The sequence below is a fragment of the Xiphophorus couchianus genome, chromosome 5 (assembly GCF_001444195.1).
Source record: "Xiphophorus couchianus chromosome 5, X_couchianus-1.0, whole genome shotgun sequence".
Classification (NCBI taxonomy): Eukaryota; Metazoa; Chordata; class Actinopteri; order Cyprinodontiformes; family Poeciliidae; genus Xiphophorus; species Xiphophorus couchianus.
The window spans coordinates 1,289,029-1,313,781 of record NC_040232.1 but is presented as its reverse complement, the minus strand read 5'-3'; the positions used below and the strand labels follow the sequence as shown (position 1 = coordinate 1,313,781).

Sequence of the window (24,753 nt, the reverse complement as noted above, 5' to 3'; positions counted from 1 at the left end):
AGCCTTAAGGACCCCGACCATCCGGCTCATCGCAACACGTTAAACCCGGTCCAGTCAAACCCGGCCCCGCTGCGGAGAGACGGAACCACTGAATTGGGTCAGGATGGCAGAGGTAAAGGTGAAGAAGGAGTCGAACCTTTCGGAACCGGCGGAGATAGAGAACAGGTGAAAACCCGCTCACAAGAACCGAACTCCGAGGTAGTTCAGCTCAGAAGAACCGAACTCCAGCTGACAGAACTTTCAGGTTTAAACAGAATGATTCTGAAAGGAGCAGAACCAGAGGTTCGGAGAGGAAGAACCAGGAGAAACGTTTTCATTATTTTTAATGTTTCCAGAAGCAGGCTCTGACCCGGTTCGGTTCGGGTGTTTTCCAGAATCAAGGAGCTGTGTCAGCAGTTTCCCCAGGGAATCACGGACCAGGTGATCCAGAACGACCTGCCTCACCTGGAGCCCCAGCAGCGCGCCATGGCGCTCAACAAGCTGCTGTCCCTGGTCAGTCACTTCCGGTTCCGGTTCGGTTCGTTATTCGCCGTATAAGTGGACTGCATCACTGAGACCGTTTCTGTGGAACATCAGCAATAAACTGAGAATCTGGGCCGAACCACGTCTGTAGGAAGCAACTTCCTGTTTGTCTGATGTGAAACTTTTAAGACAAAGGAAGAAGAAACTGTCAGGGTGTGAAACTTTTCCGGCTCCTGACCTTTGACCCGACTGTGTTTCAGGGTCAACTGGACCTGCTGAGGAACAATTCGGGTCTGCTGTACCGGCTGAAGGACACGCAGAGCGCCAGGTAAGCTCCTCGCCGGCCCGGTTCTGCCGGGTCGTTCCTCCCTGACGCTCCTCTGTGTTCTAGCAAGATGAAAGGTTCTGACAACCAGGAGAAGCTGGTCTACCAGATCATCGAGGACGCAGGAAACAAAGGTAGCGTCCTGCAGATGGCCCGCCGTGATCGGGTCAGAACCTCATGGCCGGTTCTGGTGTCGCCGCAGGAATCTGGAGCAGAGACATCCGCTTCAAGAGCAACCTCCCTCTGACGGAGATCAACAAGATCCTGAAGAATCTGGAGAGCAAGAAGCTCATCAAGGCTGTCAAGTCTGTGGCGGTGAGTCCAGAACCGCCCGGCCCGGTTCAGGCCCAGCTGGTACAACCCAGACTTATTTTTAACTTTTTGGTGCAATATTTTGTCATTTTAAAGACTTTTGTCAAATCGGTTATTTATTTTGATATTTCGGTTTTGGCAGGATCGGTCCTCCATACACAGCTGGTGTCTAAATACACAAAACATTAAATATAAATGATCAATCAATCAATAATCGTTATTGTCATTATAGAAACATAATGTAATTCTATATCTATTAAATTACATGGACTTTAATGAAATTGGTGGCAAACGGTAAACAGTAGCCATGGCGACTAGAAACCGCAGGGCTGCTGGGTTTGAACTGTCCGTCTGTCAGAGGCAGCAGCAGCTGATGCTTTCAGTGGAGCATCGATGGAAAACCTCCAGCAGCTTGGAGCAGGACTTGGAGCAGGACTTGGAGCAGGACTTGGAGCAGGACTTGGAGTCTCTGGGCCGTCTTTGTCCGTTCTGCTGTGTTTCAGCTCCAGGCCTGTTTATCCATGAAATGTACCCCCAGGAAGCAGAAGTCTGGCCCTCCCCATCCGGCCTCTGTCCAGCAGTTGAATGTCTCCTTTACTTCTCCTAAAGTCCAGGACGAGCTCCTTGGTCTTGGCTGAGCTTTGGACGGTCTCCCCTGAGGTCAGACCCCCTGCTGTCGTCGTCTGCAAGTTTAACAAGGTGCTACTTTGGTGGCCTGGAAGCGTGAAGAGCAGAGGGCTCGGCACGCAGCCCTGCGGAGCTATGGAGGCCCGCTCTGACTGTTTGTGTGTGATTCGTAAGGAAGTCCTTAATCCAGCAACAGGTGGGAAAGGGGCGTCCAAGGCCTGCCAGCTTGTACCGGTCTGTCAGGGAGGATGCCATGAAAGCAGAGCTGAAATCAGAGAAGCGGATGCATGCTAAGGTTTCTCCCAGAAAACCTTCTGAGCCCGGTGGTTGGCGCTCGGCCTGTCATCCATCCAGCGGCTCGCCGTGTCTTTCAGTTAAAAAATGTAAAATAAGTCGGGTGAGAGTCTCTCCGCCGGGTCCCGTATGAACAAAAGAGCTGCTACTGTTACTGTTGCTGTTCATACGCAGAGTCTGAGCGCCGTCAGTAAGGATGGTCCGTTTATTGATCAGTTCTGTAAGTGAGCATTGTTCAACCCTCAGATCTTATTACTAGTATTTATTACTCTGCTGAATACTAAGATGACCAAACCAACAGAGGAGAGAAAACGTCAACATATGATCTATAAACTAGGATCATCTTTGACTTATCAACCTGAAACTTTGTGAGCTTTCTTAGACAAAACAATCTTTGCTGGCCCTTTTTTTCCAGGTTCAATATAAACTTTAACTAATAGTCCCAAGACATTTGTAGTTTTCTACTGTCTTCACTCAAGACGAGCAAAGAAGTGGTTCAACTTCTGAGAAGTGCCTCCAGCTGGATTCCCACCCTAACCTGCCTGCTGATGCTCCTCCGTCCTTCTGGTCGTCCCGTTTTCCGATCCGTTCTCTCCGTGCCGAGCTGCAGGGCCTCAGCTCCACACTTGAAGGGAGCGTTCCTTTCTCTAAGCAGACTTCTCCGCTCTGCCTTTTTGTTTGGGAAGACTCGGATACATTTGTCACTGTGACGTTGTCAGTGCAGGTCTTCATGCAACAGAAGGCTGCCGGCGAGTAATTCCAGGTCTGTATGTTCAAAATGTCCCAGTTTGTTTGACATCAATGCTGCGGCTGCAGAGAGGCATCACCAGGCAGCTTGTGAGGCTCTGATGGATGGTGCGTTCAGGTTCCCTCAGGCCGGTAGATGCAGGAATCAGAAACGGTGACACTAGGCCTGGTACCGGCGTGTCTCTGGAACCCAGCCTGAAGTTGGAGTTGGTGTGGGCAGCACTGCCTTCAAGCTGACATGATTAAAATCTCTGTCAGCAGTGAAACCTGTAGCGGTTCTGTTCGTTCTCAGAGCTGAACCTGCTGATCATTACTGTGATGAAGTCCTGACTGCGGTCAGGGGAGGCCGCACCTGTCATAATGGAAAAATATAATAAGATCATTTATATTGCTATTTTCACCCTGTGGTTTGTATTGTAAAGTATTTATTTTTCATTTAGCTTAACCAATTTCGATTATTTTTCCTTCAAAATCGCTGAATTTTCCCATTCAAATTCTCGGAGCGCAGCAGGAAGCTGAGCCTCACCTGATCTGTGACAACATGCTCATCCTGTTTGTACGCCGCCAATCAAATGGTTAAAAAATATTTAATGCACTAACTGATTTTCCATAATTTAGCTTATATAATATAATGTACAGTGTTTTTTGTCACCAACTGTGTGTGTAACGTGTTTATGCCTTGTATTTAATGCATAGTACAGGAACATTTTTAATTTCTACAAAACTCAACAAACATCAGAAATACTGAAACAAATACAGAATACTTAGAAAATGTTGCAAAGGTTTGACAGAATTTAAATGTCCTCTCATTCTTCTCTGATTGGACGCTCCAGACTGTTCTGGCTTCTGATTGGCTGGAACTCCTACACATCAGCCAATTAGGCTGATTCACTTTATTAAAATGGTTTAGAAACATTAGAGTAACTGGAAGGAAATGAAATTAATAATTCAGTTTCATTTTGGTCTGATGAACTCAGAAATGGGTTAGAATTCAAAGCAGATTTTATATGTTCAGGTTTCTAGTCGCAGCTCACAGAGGGTGCTGAAAACAGTAGCTGACCCAGTTCTGATCTGGTTCCGGTGCGGTTCTGTCCTCCAGGCGTCCAAGAAGAAGGTGTACATGCTGTACAACCTGCAGCCGGATCGTACGGTGACGGGCGGCGCCTGGTACAGCGACCAGGACTTCGAGTCCGAGTTCGTGGAGGTTCTGAACCAGCAGTGCTTCAAGTTCCTGCAGAGCAAGGTACCAGCAGAACCTGTCCGACCAGAACCAGAGCTGTCTGGACACAAACACACACACAGCCTGGTACTTCTATACAAAGTGAGGACTTGGTATTGATCTCCATTCATTTCAGTGACTGTTTAATCCTAACCCAGACCTGTTCCCTGACCAGAACAAGAACTAGTTTATTCCGAACTCCACCCAAACAGAACCCAACTCTAGCCAACCAGAACTCTAACCAAACCTGTAATCTAACCAGCAGAGCTCAGGAGAAACTGCAAAGTAAGCCAGGACTGGGGAAAGGTCCTCACTTTCCACAATGACCTCCCTCTGTTGGGAAATGTTGGGAAAGTGGTCCTCTATATGTAATATATACAAGTACACACACACACACACACCGGTTCAGGTTTAGATGATTCGGGCCAGCAGGGGGCAGCACAGGTCTACTTCCTGAAGGCTCTGCAGGTCTGGGGCCTCAGTAATGACAGTAGATCAGATGGAACCAACATGAAACTTCGTCTTCGTCCTCAATTTTCCTTTACAACGGCTCCATGTGACCCCTGGTTGGGTCTGTGACCCCTGGTTGGGTCTGTGACCCCCTGGTGGATCACGTGACCTGCTCTGCTCTGTTCCAAGGCAGAAGCGGCGAGGGACGGGAAGCAGAGCCCGATGGTCCAGAGGAACAGCTCGTTCGCCACGTCGCATGAGGTGTGGAAGTACATCTGTGAGCTGGGAATCAGCAAGGTGACTCCGCCCGCCTGCAGTCCAGGCCCTTGGCAGCCGGTCTACCTGTGGGCTGACAGGTGTGTGTGTTGGGCACAGGTGGACCTGTCCATGGATGACATCGAGACCATCCTGAACACCCTGATCTACGACGGGAAGGTGGAGATGACGGTGATCGCTGCCAAGGAGGGGACGGTGGGCAGCGTGGACGGACAGATGAAGCTGTACCGCGGCGTCAACGCCATCCTGCAGCCCACCGGCCTCGTCAAGACGCCCTGTGGACTCTGCCCGGTAACCAGGGCCCCTTGACGCACCTGCAGCCCCTTCCCAGCCTCACCTGACCTCACCTGTCTGTCTTCTCTGCAGGTGTTCCACGACTGCCACGAAGGAGGAGAGATCTCCCCGTCCAGCTGCATCTACATGAGCGAGTGGCTGGACTTCTGATGGGGCGGGGCCGAAGGAGCCATGTGGGCGGAGTCTGTGTACGGAGCAGGCGAGGCTGCGGACATGTGAAGACGGCTGGGTGGAGGGATGAACGATGTAAACTGAAACCCAAATGTTAAGAAACAAATGCAACAGAAAAAATGGAAACAAAAACAACAGGAAGTATGAAAGCTGTGAACTCGCTCCCCAACAGAAGTCCTCCCGCCACTAGGGGGAGACTGCAGTCGGTTACATCACCTACATACAGACGCTGCAGCTGGGACGACCCGGTTCTGGTGCCTTTGGGAAAAACCCAGAGTGGGAGCGTCTTCAGCCTGACCCACGGATCGATGTTTGTCCCATCAGGCCCGGTTCTGCTCCATCAGGCCCTAATGGACCCGGTGCTGACGGTCAGCGCGGATCATCTTACACCACTTCCTGTCTCCGTATCGACCCGACAGGAAGCGGCTCGCCGGCCGCAGCTCCGGCTCCAGGCACGAAAACAAACACAGAGAACTTCTCCGGCTCTGGGTCCGGGCCTGGTGGTTCTGTTGGGTCTGTGGGGAATCCCCACAGAACCTCAGCAATGGACTGGAACCAGAACTCTAGTTTCTGTGCTGCTGGTTTAGTTTGTGAATAAATTCAATGAAGCCTGCAGAGTTCTGGTCGGGTTCTGGCAGCTGCTGGGCTTCATTTGGTTTAGATGACTCGGGTCGGTCAGCATGGTTTGATTGGACCTGATGGTTCTGGTGGAAAAACATTAAAAAGACATTAAAACAGCCTGAGTTCTTCTTCTGTGGTTTTTGCAGCGCCTCCAGCAGTTCCTTTCCTGTAGTTCTTTATGAACAGTTCCTTTCCTGTAGTTCTTTATGAACAGTTCCTCTCACCAGAATCACATCGATCTCTTCCTGGCAGCTGATTCTGGATTTCTCCCCATCATGCTAAAGGTTAGCTTCCATTAGCGTAGCTCAGACCCTGAAGCTCCAGAGTCCCCCAGGGCCCCGTCCTCGGGCCCCTCCTCCTCCTCCTCCTCCTCCTCCTCCCTGCCGTTGCCATTAGAAACATCGATCTTCTCTCCAGTTTCACATCCTGGAAACTGATTCGTTTCAAACTGAATCCATCAGATTAGCTGATTATTATTTTATTGATTTTACTTATTCTGTCCTCAAAAGTCAACAAAGGCGCCCATAAATAAAATGTATTATAATTATTCTGACAGAGACAAGCGACACACACACACACACTGTCTCCAGTCAAACTGGATTCAAACCCACAACCAGCTGCTGAACTCTACTGGGTCAGACCGGTTCTGGAGGGCAGAGATGATGAAGACCCATCAGCCCAGTTCTGTTGAATCTTCCTGGTTCTGAACTGGTTCCCTCCTGGGTTGGGTTCTGACCCGGTTCTACCAGCTTCAGGTGGAGGAACCATGGCTCAGTCAGCAGCAAGGCGGTCAGACCAGAACCAGAACCAAGAGTTCTACTTCCCACACGGCCGGTTCAGTGAGAAGGTGACGAGTATGGAGACATGACCTCTGACCTCTCCCAGTAACACTGTGACCCCTGGTTCCGGTTTTCCACTGAATTTCTGGGATTTAAAATGATTCTTTGTGGGATCAAGGCGGCCTGGTTCTGTCCTGGTCCGGTACAGGCTCGGTTCTGTTTCTGGCTGGATGGATGGAGATGAAGATGAGGAGGAGGAGGGTCAGTGCGGATCTTTTCCCGTCATTCCCTGCAGCAGCCCCCCCCTCCCCCCGCCCCCTCCCGGTGCTCCTCCTCCGGTTCCGTCCGCTCTGCAGACTCTTCCTCCGCAGCTGAAGTTTGGATCCTCGCTGTGGATCTCTTAGCAGGTAAGCGCCGCCCTGCTCGGGCTCGGTTCGGTTCGGTTCGGTTGGGTTTCAGTGGCCGCTGTGATTGGAGCTCCGGGTTGGGGGGGGCTCTGGGTTTCTAGGGCTAACTAAGCTTCGCGTCGGGAGTCCGGGCTCAGTCTGGCTGTTTGGACTCCGGATCCAAACCTAACAACCTCGGAATCTCCGAACCAGAACCGCGGTACTTCCGCTGGGCCCGGCCGCGCCGTGTGGCCGGGCCGCGGCGCCTCGCAGCCCGCCTAGCCGCCTCCGGCCCCCCGCCCTCCCGGATGGAGGATGGAGAATAATAACGGTGCGCCATGCAGGCGTGGCCGCGGAAGGAGGCGGTCTGGCCGGGACAATAACAGCCGCTGCGGCCGCGATTCTGCCCTCATTTCCCGGTCCGTTTCAGCGGCGGCTCGGACCGCCTGTGGCCGGCCTCCAGCCATCTCTCCCCGGCTCTCTGCGGCTCCGCAGGCCGCCGCGCAGCTCCGCTCGGCCCGCAGAAAATGCTGAAAAACAGCGGCCTCCATCCCCGGGTTCTGTTGGAGGAACGTTCCTCTCAGAGAACCGAACCCTGCTGCAGGTGTTCAAATTGCAGAACCAGATTCAACAGGAACTTCACTGGTTCCGAAAGATCCAAAGTGGAATCTGGTTCCAGGACTTCAGCTCCTCATTCTCTTGGTTCTGAAAAGTTGCAGGAAGTTCTGGTTGTATCCAGAACATAGAGCCGGGCCAGCTGTAGCTGCTGGTTCTGACCCGAACACGCAGAACGTTCTCCTGCTGGAGGTTCTGAACGGATTGCCGCTCCAGAAACTTCCTCCATGAACTCTGGGAAAATCTGGACTCAACTGAAGCCGGTCCGATCTGAACGGATCGGCTCCGATCCGAGTCCTGTTTTTGTTTGTCCTCTAATGAGTCCTTAGGGAGTGAAACTGTAAATGTTTCTGATGTTTGGCGGCCATCTTGGATGGATCTGAGGCCATGGCATCAACAATCAATCGATGATCAATCAATCAATCAGCTTCCTGTCTGAAGAGCTGGTTCTGGTTCTGAGTGAAGTCAGGCAGGAAGCCATAGCTGGATCAGGGTCCAGAGGTTGAAGTTCAGTTTTTCCTAAATAGACTCATGTGGACCGGTTCTGTCGGCTCAGTTGGGGTTTCTGTTGGGTCAGAACCGGGTCGATGGTTCTGGTGGGTGCGTTCCCTCGGTTCAGGAATGTTGGGGCAGTTTTCCCTGCAGCTGCTCCACCGTCTGGCTGTCTGACAGCTGTTCCTCAACCTGAGGGGCGGGGGCCGCAGGGGGACGGGTCGTGTGTCTCTGGGGGACGTGTGTTCAGGACTCGACAGCTGCCGGTTCTGTGTGCGTGGCCAGAACCTGGAAATGTTGAGATCATCCTTCCAGCCACTCCCTGGCTTGGTCTTCATGCTGTTGCTCTTCAATAATGATGATGATGATGATGAACACCAATAATTAATGTCTAAATCAGAATAAGGAGCTTCATATTGACCCATCAGTTCATTTCTCAAACCATCCAGCTGGTCTGAGGCTCGACTGCTTTGGTCTGAATCTGTTACTCTAGCTCCTCTGACCTCTATTTGACCCCTCTCTGACCCCTGACCTGAGACGCGTCTATGAGCAACTTTTGTTGCTATTGCTTGAAATGCCGCAAATGAGGCCCTTCAGGCCCCGCCCCCCACAGATCACAGAGCGTTCTCATCCACCCTGTTCAGCCATTTTTGTAGTTTATAGCAGCGATGTGGTTATCTAGCAGAGCAGAAACTTTTCGTTCCCCACTGATTGGAAGACGCCAACGACGTTAAGACTCGTCCATCCAGCCGCAGCAGGACTGACCTCGTATGGTAAACAAGGTAGTTAGCTAGTTAGCTAACGCAAGCGCCAAGAACGTAACTGAAAGCATTTGGATCACATGTTCCCAAGACAAAACAGTGAAATCAATGCCAAACTGTTAACATTAAAAACAGGATGGTTCTGTCCAGTAGGAGCTAACAGCTAGCTCACAGCGCTAACTCCAATGTGATGCTAATGCTAGCAAACAGTGGCTGGGATATCAACAATAAATTCATGAAGTTTGTCATCATTTTAAATTAATTAGCAGCTTAGCGTTTTGCTCGGTCAGACATAGTTAGCTAACCCTTCTGGATGCTAACGCAGGTCAAAGACGACTTTCCCCTCTGATGTGAAATATTTCCAGGAAAAATAAAGTTTAACCAGACATTTGAAAGATGTTCTGGTGCTGGGGATAGTTTGGATTAAAATACCAACAGCCCAGCAATTAGACCGATCCACTCAGAGTTTCGCCATTACTAAACCTGGAAGACAAAATCTCTGCCAGGAGTAAAAATGGCGGATTCATGGTTAGCGAGAGGTCCGTGGCCTGGCGTTGCAGTTCTGCAGCAAAAACTGATATCAGTTCAAAACCTGCAATGGGAAATAAAGCAAGCTGTAAAACATGAGGCAATCAGAAACGAAAGATTTCTAGACAAACTAGATCTGCTGTTCTAGAGTCCAGGATCAAACCAGAAGGATTCAGTGAAGCTGCTGTTAAAAACAGACTGGACGCAGATTCTGGTTCCCTGAACACACAGGCCAGCCAATGAGGCGCTAGCTCCTGCTGCCCTCCAATCAGAGTCAGACTTGGCTGTGCCAGGTTCAGGGTGTCGGTCAGTGTGGGAACTTCCAGCCTCCTGATTCTACCTGAGCAGCGTGACCTCAACCTCTCTGCAATATGAAATATTAATGCTGCAAAGATGTGCATTAAATATTAACTCCCTCTGAAGTGCTGGAGCCTTCTGGACTGCAACAAGAGCTCAACGTTTTCAGAAATAAAACTAGTTTCTGTTTCCATATGAATGAGAAAAAGTAACAAAATCAGTTATGAGATGTTTTCTGAAGTGCTGCCATAAACTAATTTGGATTATTATTAATGTAAAGGTGGAAACATGTCTCCTCCTCTGCTGCCGGTCGGCTCGCCGTCCCGCTGAAATGATGCTGGCCCACTGCTTGGCCACATGACCCCCCCATTACAGCTCAGCCAATCAGAGCGCAGCATCCAGACTCAACATAATCATTGGTCAGGAAGAAACAATACAGTGTCAGGTTCTGTTCCATGGAACCGGGCCCAGGTTCTGCTTCTGCCTCTGACCTGTGGTTCCGCCCACAGGTGTGGTGGCCCTGAAGCGGCCCGTATCAGCCGACCCATCATGATGACGACGGTGGCGGCCGAGTACGACCCGATGGAGCTGCACGGCCAGTACAGCAGCAGCGACACCGTCAACAACCGCTGGGACGACGACTGGGACAACGAGAACAGCTCCGCCCGGCTCTTCGAGCGATCGCGCATCAAGGCCCTGGCAGGTAGGCGGGTCGTACTCATTTACTCATTCAGCAGCGAGTGCGTGAGGTTGACTGACAGCGCTAAGCCCCTCCCCCTGGCTGTGATTGGTTGTTCCTGGTAGGAGCGGTGCGTTTCTGCCGCAGCTCCGGCAGGAAGTGGAGACGATACGACCAGAGGAAGCCCCGCCTCTCTGCACGCCTCACTGGGAAAGTGGGCGGAGCCAGAAACAGAAACGCACCAATCAGAAGCAGCTGAAGAAAAAAGTTCTTTAGCTGGTCCCGGTCCAGGTCCAGCTAAAGCACCTTTAGCTGGTGCTTTAGCTAAAGATCCTGGTCCTGGTTCTGGTTCTGGTCCAGACTCTGGTTCTGGTCCAGCAGGCCCGGCAGGATGTTTGCTTCTCACTTCCTGTCTTTGACTCTGGAATGTGAGAAACAATGAAGGGAAACTGATGACATCATCGCGATGCTGTCGCGTCATTGGCTCACGCTCTCCACTGTAAAAAGCTGTTTGGGGTAAATACCAGTCTGTTTGCAGAAGACAAACTGGGACCAGCATGGTGCCGGTCGGACCGGTTTTGGACCGGTTCTGACCCCACACACAAGCAGTTTCAGTCCAATGAGAAGTCTAAGGTAGAAATTCAACCCCAGTGACCTTTGACCTCATCAGACTCTGGATGAAAGTGAAGGAAGAAATCAGCATCAGATTGTCGTTTTTATTTGTAGCTTCATAGGAAGAATCCAAACCTGAGCTCAGTCTGGTGACAGCGCCCCCCGCAGGCTCATTATGTAACAAACAGGAACGACCTGCAACTTCTGCACACTCACCAGCTGGACCTGCACCGCTTTGGTGTGGAGTGCTGCAGATCTGACCTGGTTCTGGTTCTGGTTCTGCTCTGTTGGACCAGATGGATGCTGCTCTCACCTCATAATAAACATATGAGCAGATGGTGTGTGTGTGTGTGTGTTGTCTGCAGACAACAGGAACAGAACCTCCAACTGTCCCAGCAGCTTTCAGGTAGAACTTACTGGTAATGCTGGATCCAAACCAGCAGCAGATGATGTTGAAATGTTCCTCCAGAACCTCCTGACCTGCTGACCCCCTGCTGACCCCCTCCTGACCTCGGCTCCATCTGGACCAGCAGGGGAACCACCGTTCCCTCGCTTCCTGTTTTCTGTCAGAAACCAGAGAACAGCTTTCTGAACCTCCATGTCTGGACCGGCTTGGGCGGTACTGGTACCGGGCCTGGTTCTGTTCCCAGAAAACACTCTGGGTTTCAGTACGGGAGTACCTCAAGGCCGTGTGGTCGGGTCTCTGATCCCGGCCCGTCTGGAGGCGGATCTCGTCCAAATAAGAAACGCCTGAAGAGCTGGGATTCCCTCAGAGTTCTGACCCGGTTCTGGTTCTGGTTCTGGATGGATCTCTCTGCTGGAAGCGGCCTCCTGAAGGAATCTGCTTCACCTTCACTTTTTGCAGCGTGTCGTTCCTGGAGGGGCGGGGGAGTGGAGGGGGGTCCCTGCAGCCAATCGGACGGCAGCAGGACAGGGAGGCTGCTGCCTTGCTGCGAGGGCGTGGCAGGGCGTCACGGCAACCTCTGGACTCGTCACGGTGCCGCTGCAGACTCCAGGTCGCTGCTCCCGGTCCGCTCCACAGGCTTCCGTCCAGAACCAGAACCAGAGTTTCAGACGGTGCCTGCTGGGTTAAACTTTAATCTGAGCTTCTTGTTCATGAAGTCCAAAGTTCAGCAACGTCGCCTCCAAGGAAACTACCGCAGGATTTCCTTTCCCGGTTTCATCCCGACCTAATCCTCGGATCATCTGGGATTCTTCTGGCTGGGCCGCGTCGGCCGGAATGTCGCCGGACTGAAGTAGAACCAGGCCTGGAGCGGTCCGGGATCCGACCCACAAAGAGCCGCGCATAAGGAAGGGATGGAGGCGGAGCCGCAGGCCAGCAGCGGCCTGCTGGACGGACGCTTCAAGCAGCTGCAAGGTGAGGGGGAACCGCTGCCTCCTGGTTCACAGGTTCTGCAGGTTTGGGTCGGTTCCCTCTAACTGGGTTCAGTATCAACTGGTTTCTCTGCAGAACCGTTTGTTCTGATGTTTGGGTCGGTCCGGTCCGGTTCTGGGACCTCTGTCTATACCGTGGAACGTCCTCAGATCTCGTTTAAATTGATCCGTTTTTAATTTGTCCTAAATTTGGATGAAACTCAAATTGGGTCACCAGGTTCTCCAGAAACGGCTACGTTAGCAAAATGCTAAACATCAAGATTCTGTTGATCAAATATTTCATGTCTCCGTTGCTATGACGACAGTTTATTCAAATGAGCACCAGTGAGCAAACAATGGCGGGTTCTAGAGTTGATGGTTCTATAAGGAATACTTCCTGTTGCTATATCAGAACCAGCAACCCGATCCGGTTCCTCTTTCTTCCTTCAGAGTAAAGTTCCAGAATCCTGAACGGAGCCAGTAGGATCTACTGAATTAGCGGTTCTAACCCAGTTTGTGTCTCTTTCCACCCAGATGAACGTGAAGCGGTCCAGAAGAAGACCTTCACCAAGTGGGTCAACTCCCACCTGTCCAGAGTCTCCTGCAGGATCACCGACCTTTACCTGGACCTGAGGGACGGCCGCATGCTCATCAAGCTGCTGGAGGTTCTGTCCGGAGAGAGGCTGGTGAGGGCCGTAGGTTCTGTCCAAACCGGACGGTGAGGGCCGTAGGTTCTGTCCAAACCGGACGGTGAGGGCCGTAGGTTCTGTCCAAACCGGACGGTGAGGGCCGTTGGTTCTGTCCAAACCGGACGGTGAGGGCCGTTGGTTCTGTCCAAACCGGACGGTGAGGGCCGTTGGTTCTGTCCAAACCGGACGGTGAGGGCCGTAGGTTCTGTCCAAACCGGACGGTGAGGGCCGTTGGTTCTGTCCAAACCGGACGGTGAGGGCCGTAGGTTCTGTCCAAACCGGACGGTGAGGGCCGTTGGTTCTGTCCAAACCGGACGGTGAGGGCCGTTAGTAGAACCTGTAGTTCAGTTCTTCCCCAACCCTCCTTGCGTGTTTCTCTTTGTTTCTTCCCGGCTGATTTCAGGATGAATCAGTCTGAATTGGGCTCCCAGCCATGAGGCCACTGCTCTCAGGGCCGCTCCAGAACCTGCAGGCCCCTGGGGATTCTGGGTAATGTAATCTGCATACAACACAACCTAGACAAGCTGGTTCTGGTTCTTCTCTGGGTCCACTCAGTCTGAGGGCCGCCTTTCCAGGAAGCTGCTTTTCCAAGAAATGGGTGGAGCCTAACACAATTTCCCTCTCTGTGGGCGGAGCCTAACATCCCTCTCTGTATTTAACGCCACTTTGTTTAATACCAGGTGTGTCCACTTCCTGTTTTGCTGCTGCTAGCAGTCAAAGTGGCGGGTTCTGGATCCAGATAAGACGGCTCTGATCCAGTTCCCGTCCTGAGGTTCTGGGACACTCCACTTCCTGTACTGTGTTTAGAGCCTGCTAAACACTTTACTGCCCTCTGATAAGGCAGGGCTGGTGTGTTGTTGCCATGGTTACCAAGCAGCCATCTTGAGACGTCTTATCTTCTGCTGCTGCAGGGTTTATAATGAACAGCGGCCCCTAGTGGACAGCAGAGGGACTGCAGGGTTTATAATGAACAGCGGCCCCTAGTGGACAGCAGAGGGACTGCAGGGTTTATAATGAACAGCGGCCCCTAGTGGACAGCAGAGGGACTGCAGGGTTTATAATGAACAGCGGCCCCTAGTGGACAGCAGAGGGACTGCAGGGTTTATAATGAACAGCGGCCCCTAGTGGACAGCAGAGGGACTGCAGGGTTTATAATGAACAGCGGCCCCTAGTGGACAGCAGAGGGACTGCAGGGTTTATAATGAACAGCGGCCCCTAGTGGACAGCAGAGGGACTGCAGGGTTTATAATGAACAGCGGCCCCTAGTGGACAGCAGAGGGACTACATTCCCTTGTTTATCTGCAGCCCAAGCCCACCAAAGGCCGGATGCGCATCCACTGCCTGGAGAACGTGGACAAAGCGCTGCAGTTCCTGAAGGAGCAGCGGGTTCACCTGGAGAACATGGGATCCCACGACATCGTGGACGGCAACCACCGACTCACTCTGGGCCTCATCTGGACCATCATCCTGCGCTTCCAGGTACAGAGCCACGCCCCATCAGGCCGCCAGCAGGCGGAGGTGAGACAGGTGGCCCTGATGCTTCTGCTGTTCCGCCCTCAGATCCAGGACATCAGTGTTGAGACTGAAGACAATAAGGAGAAGCGATCGGCCAAGGACGCCCTGCTCCTGTGGTGCCAGATGAAGACGGCCGGGTAAGTCTCACCCTGCGCAGGTAACCAGGTGACCGGACCGGACCATCTCTGACCTCAGCTGTTCCTCTGCAGTTATTCCAACGTCAACATCCACAACTTCACCACCAGCTGGAGAGACGGCATGGCCTTCAACGCCCTCATCCACAAACACAGGTACCCTCCTCCTCCTGGACACCTGGACAGGTGTGGTACAGGTGTGTTGTGAAAAACCTGTCTGGTGTTTTAGACCTGACCTGATCGACTTCGACAAGCTGAAGAAGTCCAACGCTCACTACAACTTGCAGAACGCGTTTAACCTGGCGGAGCAGCACCTGGGCCTCACCAAGCTACTGGACCCAGAAGGTTCTGACCCGTCTGACCTCCAGGCAACAATCAGTTACCTGGCTGAACCTCGCTCACCTGGGGCTGGTGTGTCTGTCTGCAGATATCAGCGTGGACCATCCTGATGAGAAGTCTGTCATCACCTACGTGGTCACCTACTACCACTACTTCTCCAAGATGAAGGCGCTGAAGGTGGAGGGCAAACGCATCGGGAAGGTAGGAGCCTCTCCAGGTGCTGTGACCTCCAACAAACCTTTTTATACAAGCAAACCGCTACTTCACAAAAGGAACTGTGCCTACAAAATCTAAATGCTACTCAGCTTTAGATCTTCCAAACACTTCCATCCACAACAATGTTATTTTTCCAAGGACCAATGGGCTCAGAGTTTTAGCTGCTACAAGAACTCTGGACTTTATTCATGTCCTGAACTCTTTTCCTAAGAAAATCGTTTTGGACATAGAGAACGTTGGACATGAAGTCCAAAGAATGTGGACAAAATTCAAAACGTCCATTTTGATTCCAAGTTTTCCATGATAAATAAGAAGCTTGCTTTCCAAAAATAACAGGACTTTAAACAAACAAAATAATCCAGGATTTAAGGTCCAGTCGTGTTCTGGGAACTGACTGGAGTCTGTTATTTAAATCCCGAAGACTTTGAAAGGAAGATTTGGCCAATTATCCAGTGCTGTAAGAATCAGTTAGATCCTTCCGTCTGAACAAAAGAAACAGGCGCGTTGAGTCTAGAAAGCATCTTAACATCCTCCTTCAGAGACGTCTGCAGGTTCTGGTCCAGACGGGTCACCCAGCAGGCAGGTTGGATCCGGTCCACTCTCCTGTTTCCTGCTGTTTCCAGAAGCTAGTTGCTAGTTTTCAGGCACTTTGCTTCAATCTGGTCAGAATATGAACCTCACTGTCCAAACTGATCCGTCACTGTTCATAAACCTGAGGTTCTTCAACCAGGTGAGATACAGAGCAGAACTGCACCAATCAGAGATGAGCAGGTACTCAGCAACTCCCTGACCAAACCAAAGGACCGGTACCGAGGACCTGGTTCCTTCTTCACCCTTCAGGTCGGATTTCTGTGAATCCGGTTCCGGTCTGCTGTCAGTTCACCTGAGTCACCCAGGTTCTTTGTTGTCCAGGTGTTGGACAACGCCATCGAGACCGAGAAGATGATAGAGAAGTACGAGTCGCTGGCGTCGGACCTGCTGGAGTGGATCGAACAGACCATCATCATCCTGAACAACAGGAAGTTCGCCAACTCCCTGGTGGGAGTCCAGCAGCAGCTGCAGGCCTTCAACACGTACCGGACCGTGGAGAAACCGCCCAAGTGAGTGGCGGATCCTCCATGTCCCCAGGTAACTCCACCTGTTCGGACATTGATTTTGTTGTCTCTCAGGTTCACAGAGAAGGGGAACCTGGAGGTTCTGCTCTTCACCATCCAGAGCAAGATGAGGGCCAACAACCAGAAGGTCTACATGCCCCGTGAGGGGAAGCTCATCTCAGACATCAACAAGGTGAGCGCCGCCCACCGCCGTTCTCTGAAACGTCGTCCAGATTTCGAGTCTTTGTCTGCTCCTCCCGTCAGGCCTGGGAACGCCTGGAGAAGGCGGAGCATGAGAGGGAGCTGGCTCTTCGGACGGAGCTGATCCGACAGGAGAAACTGGAGCAGCTGGCCAGACGCTTTGACCGCAAGGCAGCCATGAGGGAGACCTGGCTCAGTGAAAACCAGAGGCTGGTGTCTCAGGTGAGCAGAGCTCTGCAGCAGTTCACCTTTAGCTCACCTGTCCTGCCTTCCTCACCTGTCCTCCCCTCTGACTCCAGGACAACTTTGGCTTCGACCTCCAAGCCGTGGAGGCGGCCACCAAGAAGCACGAGGCCATCGAGACGGACATCGCGGCGTACGAGGAGCGTGTTCAGGCCGTGGTCGCCGTGGCGAAGGAGCTGGAGGCGGAGCGTTACCACGACATCAAGCGCATCACGGCCAGAAAGGACAACGTGATCCGGCTGTGGGAGTACCTGCTGGAGCTGCTGAAGGCCCGCCGGCAGCGGCTGGAGATGAACCTGGGCCTGCAGAGGGTCTTCCAGGAGATGCTCTACATTATGGACTGGATGGACGAGATGAAGGCAGGCAGAGGAACCCACCTTCAGCCCCGGACCAGGACCCCAGCTCTAACCCCGGTCTGTCTTCCAGATGCTGCTGCTGTCTCAGGACTACGGGAAGCACCTGCTGGGCGTGGAGGACCTGCTGCAGAAACACGCGCTGGTGGAGGCCGACATCGCCATCCAGGCCGACAGGGTGAAGGCCGTCGTCAACAACGCCAACAAGCACTCGGTGGCCGACAGCGGTGAGCAGCTCTGGCCACATCTGGCCCCGCACCTTCACCATGAGCGCCACCTGGAGGAGAACAGCTACTTAAACTAGAACAGTTGCTGTTGAGAAAACTAATCTGCAGAATGAACACAGCAACACAGAGTTGCATTTCTGTCAGCTCCTCCCTTTCCCCCGAGAGTCTGGGGGATTTTGCTGCCGTCATTCCAGAAAACACGATTTCGGTCCGAAAGCACGACTTCATGTCGTAAAGCTTGTAAAGCTCCTACTCCAAACTTCTGCTCTCAAATATTCACTCTGCTTTCTCAAACTTTTCTCCTCGCACTCAAAACTCGTCTCTCTGCTCGGATCAAATGTCAGCCGATGGAACGCAGCTGATCTACTGGGTGCGTTTGTTTCCTTCTAGTGGGTGAGCCTGCGTGGCGATGTGTCTGTCTAAAACAGCGTTTCCCAATTCCGGTCCTCAGGCCTCCCTGCCCTGCATGTTTTAGGTGTTTCCCTTCTGTCACACCTGGATTGAATCTATGGGTGATCAACAGGTTTCTGCAGCACTTGATGGTCATGCAATCATTTGAATCAGCTGCTCTGGAATAGAGGCTCATCTAAAACATGCAGAGCAGGGAGGCCTGAGGACCGGAATTGGGAAGCACTGGTCTAGAGAGACACATCTGTCTACCCTATATCAATATACGAGCAATCTAGATAGATATTAATAGAAAACCCATCAATCTGATAAAAATCAGCAGCCATTGTTTTGACTCTTTAAAGTGTAACTGACCTCTGACCCCGCGCTGAGGGATGGGTGGTGTCATCAGGATGAAAGAAGGACTGCTGTCAACTTATCCACTTTGTTGCTTATCGATTTTTCAGATTCCTCTCTGGCTTTTTTTCCAAAGCAATAACTAATAATAAATGTAATGTAGAGTGAGAAAACATTTGGCTCTAAGCTTCTGATTTATGTCGTCATAGCAACGACTAACAACTAACATAGCAACTGTCAAGACAGCTGGGTACAAACACCAGCTATGGACATATAGATCATGTATCTGTTCGCACTTTCTGCAAATTATTCCATGTTGGTGGAGACGTTTATGGCGACAGCGTTCTGCAGCCGGACCGCAGCCTGTCTGTCCTGAGCGAGCTGCTATTAGCCGCTATTAGCTGCTATTAGCAGCTATTAGCAGCTATTACATATGGCAGATAAATCACATAAAGCTGAGTAGCTATCGATCAATGTTTGCCAGTCGCCATGGCAACCCTTGTTACTTCAAATTTGGACTCCCATTGGGCGGGCGGGGAGGGAGGGAACGCTGGCTCACCCACTAGAAGGAAACAAACGCACCCAGTATAAAGCTTGCATTCTATTGGCTGAGAGGTTGCCAGGCAACAGTACTTTTCTGTTCCAAGCAGAAAATGATTTGTAAGCCAGCAGAGAGGTTTGCAAGAGGAGAGTGGATCCGAGCAGAGAGACGGGTTTTGAGCGTGAGGAGAAAAGTTTGGAGTTCAAACATCACAAGTTTTGAGAAGAAAAACATGAAGTCCTGCTTTCAAAATGAAAATGGAATTATGGCAGAAAAATTCCCCATACGAGCGTCACTGAAAACGTTTCACATGAGCCCAATAGAGGAAGGCGACACTCCCTGCTGTTTTACAGAAAACCAGAATGCAATGCAAACAGCTGGGAGTGAAATTTGTGCCAACAGCAGCTTTCTGCTTGGGAAAAACCGGTAAAGTTTGAAAGGCATCAGCTACCAGACTGCAGTCTGTAAAACTGAAACTGAGCAAAAGTTAGCATAAAACTTAAATTGTGATTTTAGAAAAACTATAAGGCCTATGAGTCATCTGAAGGTAGAGGAATGGCTTGTGACTTGCTTGAAAGTTGAAAGAAGTTTCTAAGTTGAAGTAGGTGGAAGTAGCAAGCTGCCAAAGTCCACAAAGTTTTTGCTGAATTCTGAAGATTTTCAATCCATTTCAGTGGAGATGAAATTTGCATAAAAGTTGAAATACTTTAAAACTTGCAATGACAGGCTTACTGCAGCTTAAGGCAAGTTACATTTAAGACTTTTTAATACTTTTTTTAATACCGCCTGAAATTAAACTTAAGACCAACTTTACAATAAACACAAATAGAAATGAAACTAGTGACAATTTTACCCACAAATTAAAAAACCCCAAAACTTTCTGGTCCATTGTAAAAGTTAAATTTTTTTAAACACTTTCCAAAGTTGAAAAAAAGTGAACTTGTGAAAAGTGGACTCTAATTCCTTTTCTGGGTCGCAGTTCTTCCTCTAAAAGAGGCTTTCTGATGGGATGGGTGCGTTTGATTTATGGACTGGGACATTTTACACAGGTGGTCTACAGACATAAACATGCGGGACCCGACCAACAATGAACCTTAAAATCAAAACCAGGAAAGCCCAGCAGACAGTGAATTTTTAATTCAAGTCAAATCAAAACCTGATAAAAGTGCAGAAAACAATAACTAATAAAAACTTTGTTCCAAAGTAAAGACAGGCATGCCAACGTTATTTTTAAAGAACTGCTCTTGTAACAAGTACCTCATTACAATTTTACTGTAGGTACTTTGTGATGAGCATTAGTTTTGCTCATCACAAAGGAAATGAGAGCATGTTGGCCTCAAACGGTTTATTTAAAGCAGCACATTATAAATAAAAAGCAACACAAAATATTAAGTGTATTTTTAATGGGACATTAATTCCCGATATCCGATTTGTTCCTCCTGTCTAATAGTTTTAAATAACCGACTTCAAGCTAAGATCCTGATTTTCTGTTTTCAGTTTCAATCAATAGAAATTATAATCACTAGAACCTGATGAAACTGACATTTCCATTTGTTGTTCAAATATTAAAGTTTACAATGCATGATAAAGCTGCTGCCTTCCCCGTATTTACAGTTAAATCCATATCTTAGTTACAGCTAGATGTTTTCTTTTCTCAGAACTAAACTTGGATTTGAATACAAGCCCAGCTGAAGGATCAACGCCGTTTGTTTTTACTCATTAAAGGACATGATTTCAGATCTAACTGAGTAACTTTACTCAAAACAAATTCAAGTAAAAGTAAAAGTTTTGTAAACAACCTAAAGGCCAAATTAGACAAATTGTAATTACCTCAATAAATGTAAATGTAGCAAATTACTTTCCAGAGTTTTTCCACATTGTGAAGAGTTTCTACTTTCTGCATTATCCATACAGTAAAATATTCATGATTTTATTTGCTTTGGTTCGGGCTGTTGTAAAAGAATATTTTAGTAATCGACTACGGTACTCTAAAGAATATTTTTCCGATTATCCGATTAATCGTCTCTCTCTCCGCCATTCCTCCCGTTCCTCCTGTCTAGTCCAACCATCGCACGCAAAGTTCAACGATCCTCATTTCCCCCAAACCTGGCAAAACGCCGCTCAATTCAAGGCCTTGCTGCTAACACGGTGTGCTACATAATGGAGACGGATGCATTTTCCTCGATGAATTTTAATAATCGAGGTGCTCGAATCATTCGAGGAATCGTTTCAGTCCTACACAATGAGCCACTGACTGAACTACTTTCACCGACCCGCTTTTACCCGTGTAAACCCAACCCGGCTCCAGATCCTTGATGTTTTTGCTCCTGCCTTTTTAACCAGCCCTTCCTTTGGACCCCCAGCCACGACGCTTCCTCTGGTTACGTCATGAACGAGCTTTTATCATTTATACTAGCGACGGGCGGGCGGCAGGGGGCGCTGGCGGACATTTTTACAAAAGGGAGGCGCTGAGATTCCTTTGCTCCAAGATAAACTTTACACCTTAAATGCTCAACAAAACCAGTTTAGACTTTGAGCAACTTGCTAAAACTGTATTGTGACATTACAACATGCAGCGTATCCATGGCAACTCTTCTTCTCTTCAGTGTCTGTTAGCTTCTCCTGCTAATGTAGCTTCTCCATCAGTTCAGCGTCTCACCGGCTGATGATGCTGTGATTTACTTGTCTGGTGTCTGATTTTCAAATATTTGATGTTTTATTGAGGATTTGTGTGCATTTGTTTGGCAGTGCTGTGATCATGTCAAAGCAGCAACTGATATTAAAAATGTTTTATTGTCCGTCTGGATGCTTCATGGAAGGACAACAGAATATCGCTCAGAATATGTCACTAAAATCAGGACACCCTCAGAAAAATGAACCCATTTAAATAAAGAAATCCTCCATGTGTGATTTTATAGAGAAGAGTTATTGGTGCTGAAAGTGATCCGGTATGAAACGATACCACAGCACTTTTGAATTTAAATCATCAGAATACCGGGATTTTCCCCGTTGTTTTAAAAGGTTACATCAGTCTGCTGTTCTCCATCGATACTCTTCCTGACCGCAGGGGGTAACAAAAATAAAAACCATAAAACTCTGAAACAGGAGAACCAGGATGCAGAACAGAGCAACAAATTAGATGTGAATCCGGATCAGAGAATCAGAGAATCAGAGAATCAGGATCAGAGAATCAGGAGGTGAACAGCGAAAAATCAATGAGAGGAAAATCAGGTGAAACACGTGATGATTAAGCAGCAGGTGATGAGCGAAGGTTACTGGAGGTGAGCGACAATAAAAACTCTAAAAATCAAACTAGCAACAGGAAAGAAACTAAAGAAGACAAAATAAACAAAGAGAGGATAAAACTAATCAAAGAAAACTAAATGGAAATGAATGAAGAACAAAATGCAAGAATAAACTAAGAAACTAAATTAAATACAGAGGAATAAACTGGTATGGCAAGACCTTTTGAGCAATAATTAACACAGAGGACTATATGGCAAGAATAAATAGACATTGTTTTCAGATAAAACATAAAATAATATTGGTAAAGCCCCATGGGTTTGTTGAGAACACATCTAGTACTAAGAAGACATATATTTTACAGACAACAACAGTAAGGAGCTTTTCACCTATTTATGTTTTTAATTAGTTTTGATATATTTATTTCCTCAGTATTATTTTTCATGTCATGATGGTGTTCAGTGACTCCATGACACTTTTAATCTGACTCATTAGGATTTGATTGAGAACCAGCTTTGGTCTTTGTAATTTATATCCAGTAAAACTAATAATCTATAAATCAATAGTCAGGTCTACATAAAGATATAATCCATGTTTCTGTCCCATATTTCTATGGCATTAAAAGGATCTGGAACTTTAGTTTTTCCACTGAAAGCTCTGGTTTACGCAGTAAACGCCATGTGGATGAAATCTTATGGAGGATACTCTGATGTCCCATTCTCCTGAAGGCAGCACAGAGCTACAGAAACATTGGAGAGAAGAAGAGTTATGATTGATATGGTTGCAGTTTTATTCATGTCCTAATGTTGCAGAGCAGAGCGCTGTTTGCAGATAGATCAAAGTTTAAGCTGCTATTGTTGAACATTTTTTATCTGGTCGTTTTGTTCAACATTTAGCAACTAGCATCAGAAAATGGCTCAGAACAAGATTATGTTTTCCTCTCTGATTGGCTGCTGATTTTAACTGGAATGTTCTTTCATTGCATTTTTCTTAGACGCCTGTAAAAATGATTTTTAGTCCCATGGCGTTTTTGTTCTTGGGAAATTATTTTTGACGATAAATACAGAAACAACCATAAAAATCAAAACATCAACAATAGTGATAGTAATATTAGTAATACAATAATATTCAGTGCAAAGTAGTTTACAACTTCTGTGGGTTAGGCGATGATGGACTGGGGGCTCTGGCCCAAAAAAGGTTGAGAATCACTGATTTATACCGTATATATTGTGCATTCCTACTTCCCATGAGGTTAAAGGTAACATACTGCTATCTGGTTATATGAACAACGTGGATCTGCTATTAGAGTTATGGCTGCAACCACACTGCCTTTCACTGGTCCAACTACAGGCACTGAGTGGCGCATCTGGTAAAATAATCTTACTTACTTTAATATTTGAGACATATTACAATCATTCTATTTACAATATGTTAACATTTTTAAGACCTGTGAAAAATTAATTTAAGACTTTTAAGGTTAATTAAGGTCTTACTTTTAGATTGATGAATTCAATACCTTTTAAGTCTTTGTATGGACCGCGGGAACCCTGAATAGGCAAAGTTACCAAAAGTCACAGCACACCTCTCCTGAAGAAGCTGAATGCATTGATATATACATTGTTGAAATCAGATGAAATATGCAGAAGTAGCCAAGAGCTGAAAAATGTGCAGAAAATCATTCTGGCTGATCATGGAGAGGTCAGCCCACTAGCTGAAACCAGATTCCTGATGAAAACACTTTGTCTGTTCTCCAGGCTACAAGCCCTGTGATCCTCAGATCATCCAGGACCGGGTGGCCCACTTGGAGTTCTGCTACCAGGAGCTGACCCAGCTGGCCGCTGAGCGCCGTGCACGTCTCGAGGAATCTCGCCGACTCTGGAAGTTCTTCTGGGAAATGGCGGAGGAAGAGGGCTGGATCCGGGAGAAGGAGCAGATCCTGTCCTCCATGGAGCACAGCAAGGACCTGACCGGGGCGGTGCGCCTCCTGAGCCAGCAGCGGGCCCTGGAGGACGAGATGAGTGGCCGGGCCGGACACCTGCAGCACACCATCGCTGAGGGCCGGGCCATGGTGGATGCCGGTCACTTTGGTGCTGCCAAGATCCAGGAGCGAGTCTCAGACCTGCAGGCTCAGTGGGCGGCGCTGGAGCAGCTTGCAGCAGTGAGAAAGAAGAGACTGGAGGAAGCTCTGGCCATGCACCAGTTCCAGGCCGATGCGGACGATGTGGATGCGTGGACACTGGACGCTCTGCGCATCGTCTCCAGTGGAGAGACGGGCCATGATGAGTTCTCCACCCAGGCTCTGGTCAGGAAGCACAAGGATGCTGCAGCGGAGGTGGCCAGCTACCGTTCGGTCATCGACTCTCTGCATGAGCAGGTCGCCCTGCTGCCCAAAGAGGAGGCGGAGTCAGAGGTCGTGCAGGGCCGCCTAGCTGGCATTGAGGAGCGCTACAAGGAAGTGTCCGAGCTCACGAAGCTGAGGAAGCAGGCGCTCCAGGATGCACTGGCTCTCTACAAGATGATGAGTGAGGCTGGTGCCTGCGAAGTTTGGATCGACGAGAAGGAGCAGTGGTTGAACAGCATGGAGATTCCTGAGAAACTGGAGGACCTGGAGGTGATACAGCACAGGTAACAGCCGAGGGACTGCATGCATCCTGGATCTCTGTCAGGCTGTACAGATCTGATGTGGATCTCTCTGCAGGTTTGAGAATCTGGAGCCAGAGATGAACAACCAAGCGTCTCGCGTTGCTGTGGTGAACCAGATCGCCCGACAGCTGATTCACAGCGGCCATCCGAGCGAGACAAACATCAAGACTCAGCAGGATAAACTGAACAACAGGTACATATGGCCCGCTGGGAAAGACAGAACCTTAAAGGTACAATGCAGACCTGAATC

General features: G+C 49.3%; 2 protein-coding genes and 1 long non-coding RNA gene across 5 annotated transcripts in view; 2 read left to right on the top strand and 1 right to left on the bottom strand.

Annotated features, from left to right (window-relative positions):
- The first annotated feature begins 4 nt into the window (after window positions 1-4).
- polr3f (polymerase (RNA) III (DNA directed) polypeptide F) lies at window positions 5-5,915 on the top strand. Its single transcript, XM_028016471.1, has 9 exons — window positions 5-165; window positions 375-492; window positions 723-790; window positions 854-921; window positions 990-1,102; window positions 3,867-4,010; window positions 4,626-4,733; window positions 4,812-5,003; window positions 5,079-5,915. The coding sequence occupies exons 1-9, from the start codon at window positions 104-106 to the stop codon at window positions 5,154-5,156; spliced, it is 951 nt and encodes a 316-aa protein (XP_027872272.1). The 5' UTR covers window positions 5-103; the 3' UTR covers window positions 5,157-5,915.
- LOC114144027 (uncharacterized) lies at window positions 1,354-3,904 on the bottom strand. Its single transcript, XR_003595381.1, has 2 exons — window positions 3,802-3,904; window positions 1,354-3,119 (listed from the first exon to the last, which is right to left on the bottom strand). It is a non-coding gene; the product is annotated as an uncharacterized LOC114144027 (long non-coding RNA).
- A 965-nt stretch (window positions 5,916-6,880) lies between the features above and the next one.
- LOC114144018 (spectrin beta chain, non-erythrocytic 1-like) overlaps window positions 6,881-24,753 on the top strand; it is a 31,015-nt gene continuing 13,142 nt past the window's right edge. Inside the window, exons 1-15 of one of the 3 annotated variants that reach the window (XM_028016449.1) lie at window positions 6,881-6,984; window positions 10,166-10,359; window positions 12,856-13,007; window positions 14,316-14,489; window positions 14,571-14,662; window positions 14,735-14,815; window positions 14,889-15,004; window positions 15,087-15,199; window positions 16,127-16,314; window positions 16,384-16,501; window positions 16,573-16,731; window positions 16,809-17,111; window positions 17,179-17,332; window positions 23,615-24,485; window positions 24,559-24,696. In XM_028016449.1, coding sequence (XP_027872250.1) covers window positions 10,206-10,359; window positions 12,856-13,007; window positions 14,316-14,489; window positions 14,571-14,662; window positions 14,735-14,815; window positions 14,889-15,004; window positions 15,087-15,199; window positions 16,127-16,314; window positions 16,384-16,501; window positions 16,573-16,731; window positions 16,809-17,111; window positions 17,179-17,332; window positions 23,615-24,485; window positions 24,559-24,696 — 2,813 coding nt within the window. In that variant the 5' untranslated portion in view covers window positions 6,881-6,984; window positions 10,166-10,205. Of the gene's footprint in view, window positions 6,985-9,958; window positions 10,076-10,165; window positions 10,360-12,132; window positions 12,326-12,855; window positions 13,008-14,315; window positions 14,490-14,570; window positions 14,663-14,734; window positions 14,816-14,888; window positions 15,005-15,086; window positions 15,200-16,126; window positions 16,315-16,383; window positions 16,502-16,572; window positions 16,732-16,808; window positions 17,112-17,178; window positions 17,333-23,614; window positions 24,486-24,558; window positions 24,697-24,753 lie in introns of those variants that run through there. The other 2 variants (XM_028016448.1, XM_028016450.1) reach the window with 2 other exon arrangements.

Coding starts and splice junctions, on each gene's coding strand:
- polr3f (XM_028016471.1), top strand. CDS start 104: ATGGCAGAGGTAAAGGTGAAGAAGGAGTCGAACCTTTCGGAACCGGCG. Junction 791..853: donor AAGGACACGCAGAGCGCCAG/GTAAGCTCCTCG, acceptor TCTGTGTTCTAG/CAAGATGAAAGGTTCTGACA. Junction 4,011..4,625: donor TCAAGTTCCTGCAGAGCAAG/GTACCAGCAGAA, acceptor CTCTGTTCCAAG/GCAGAAGCGGCGAGGGACGG.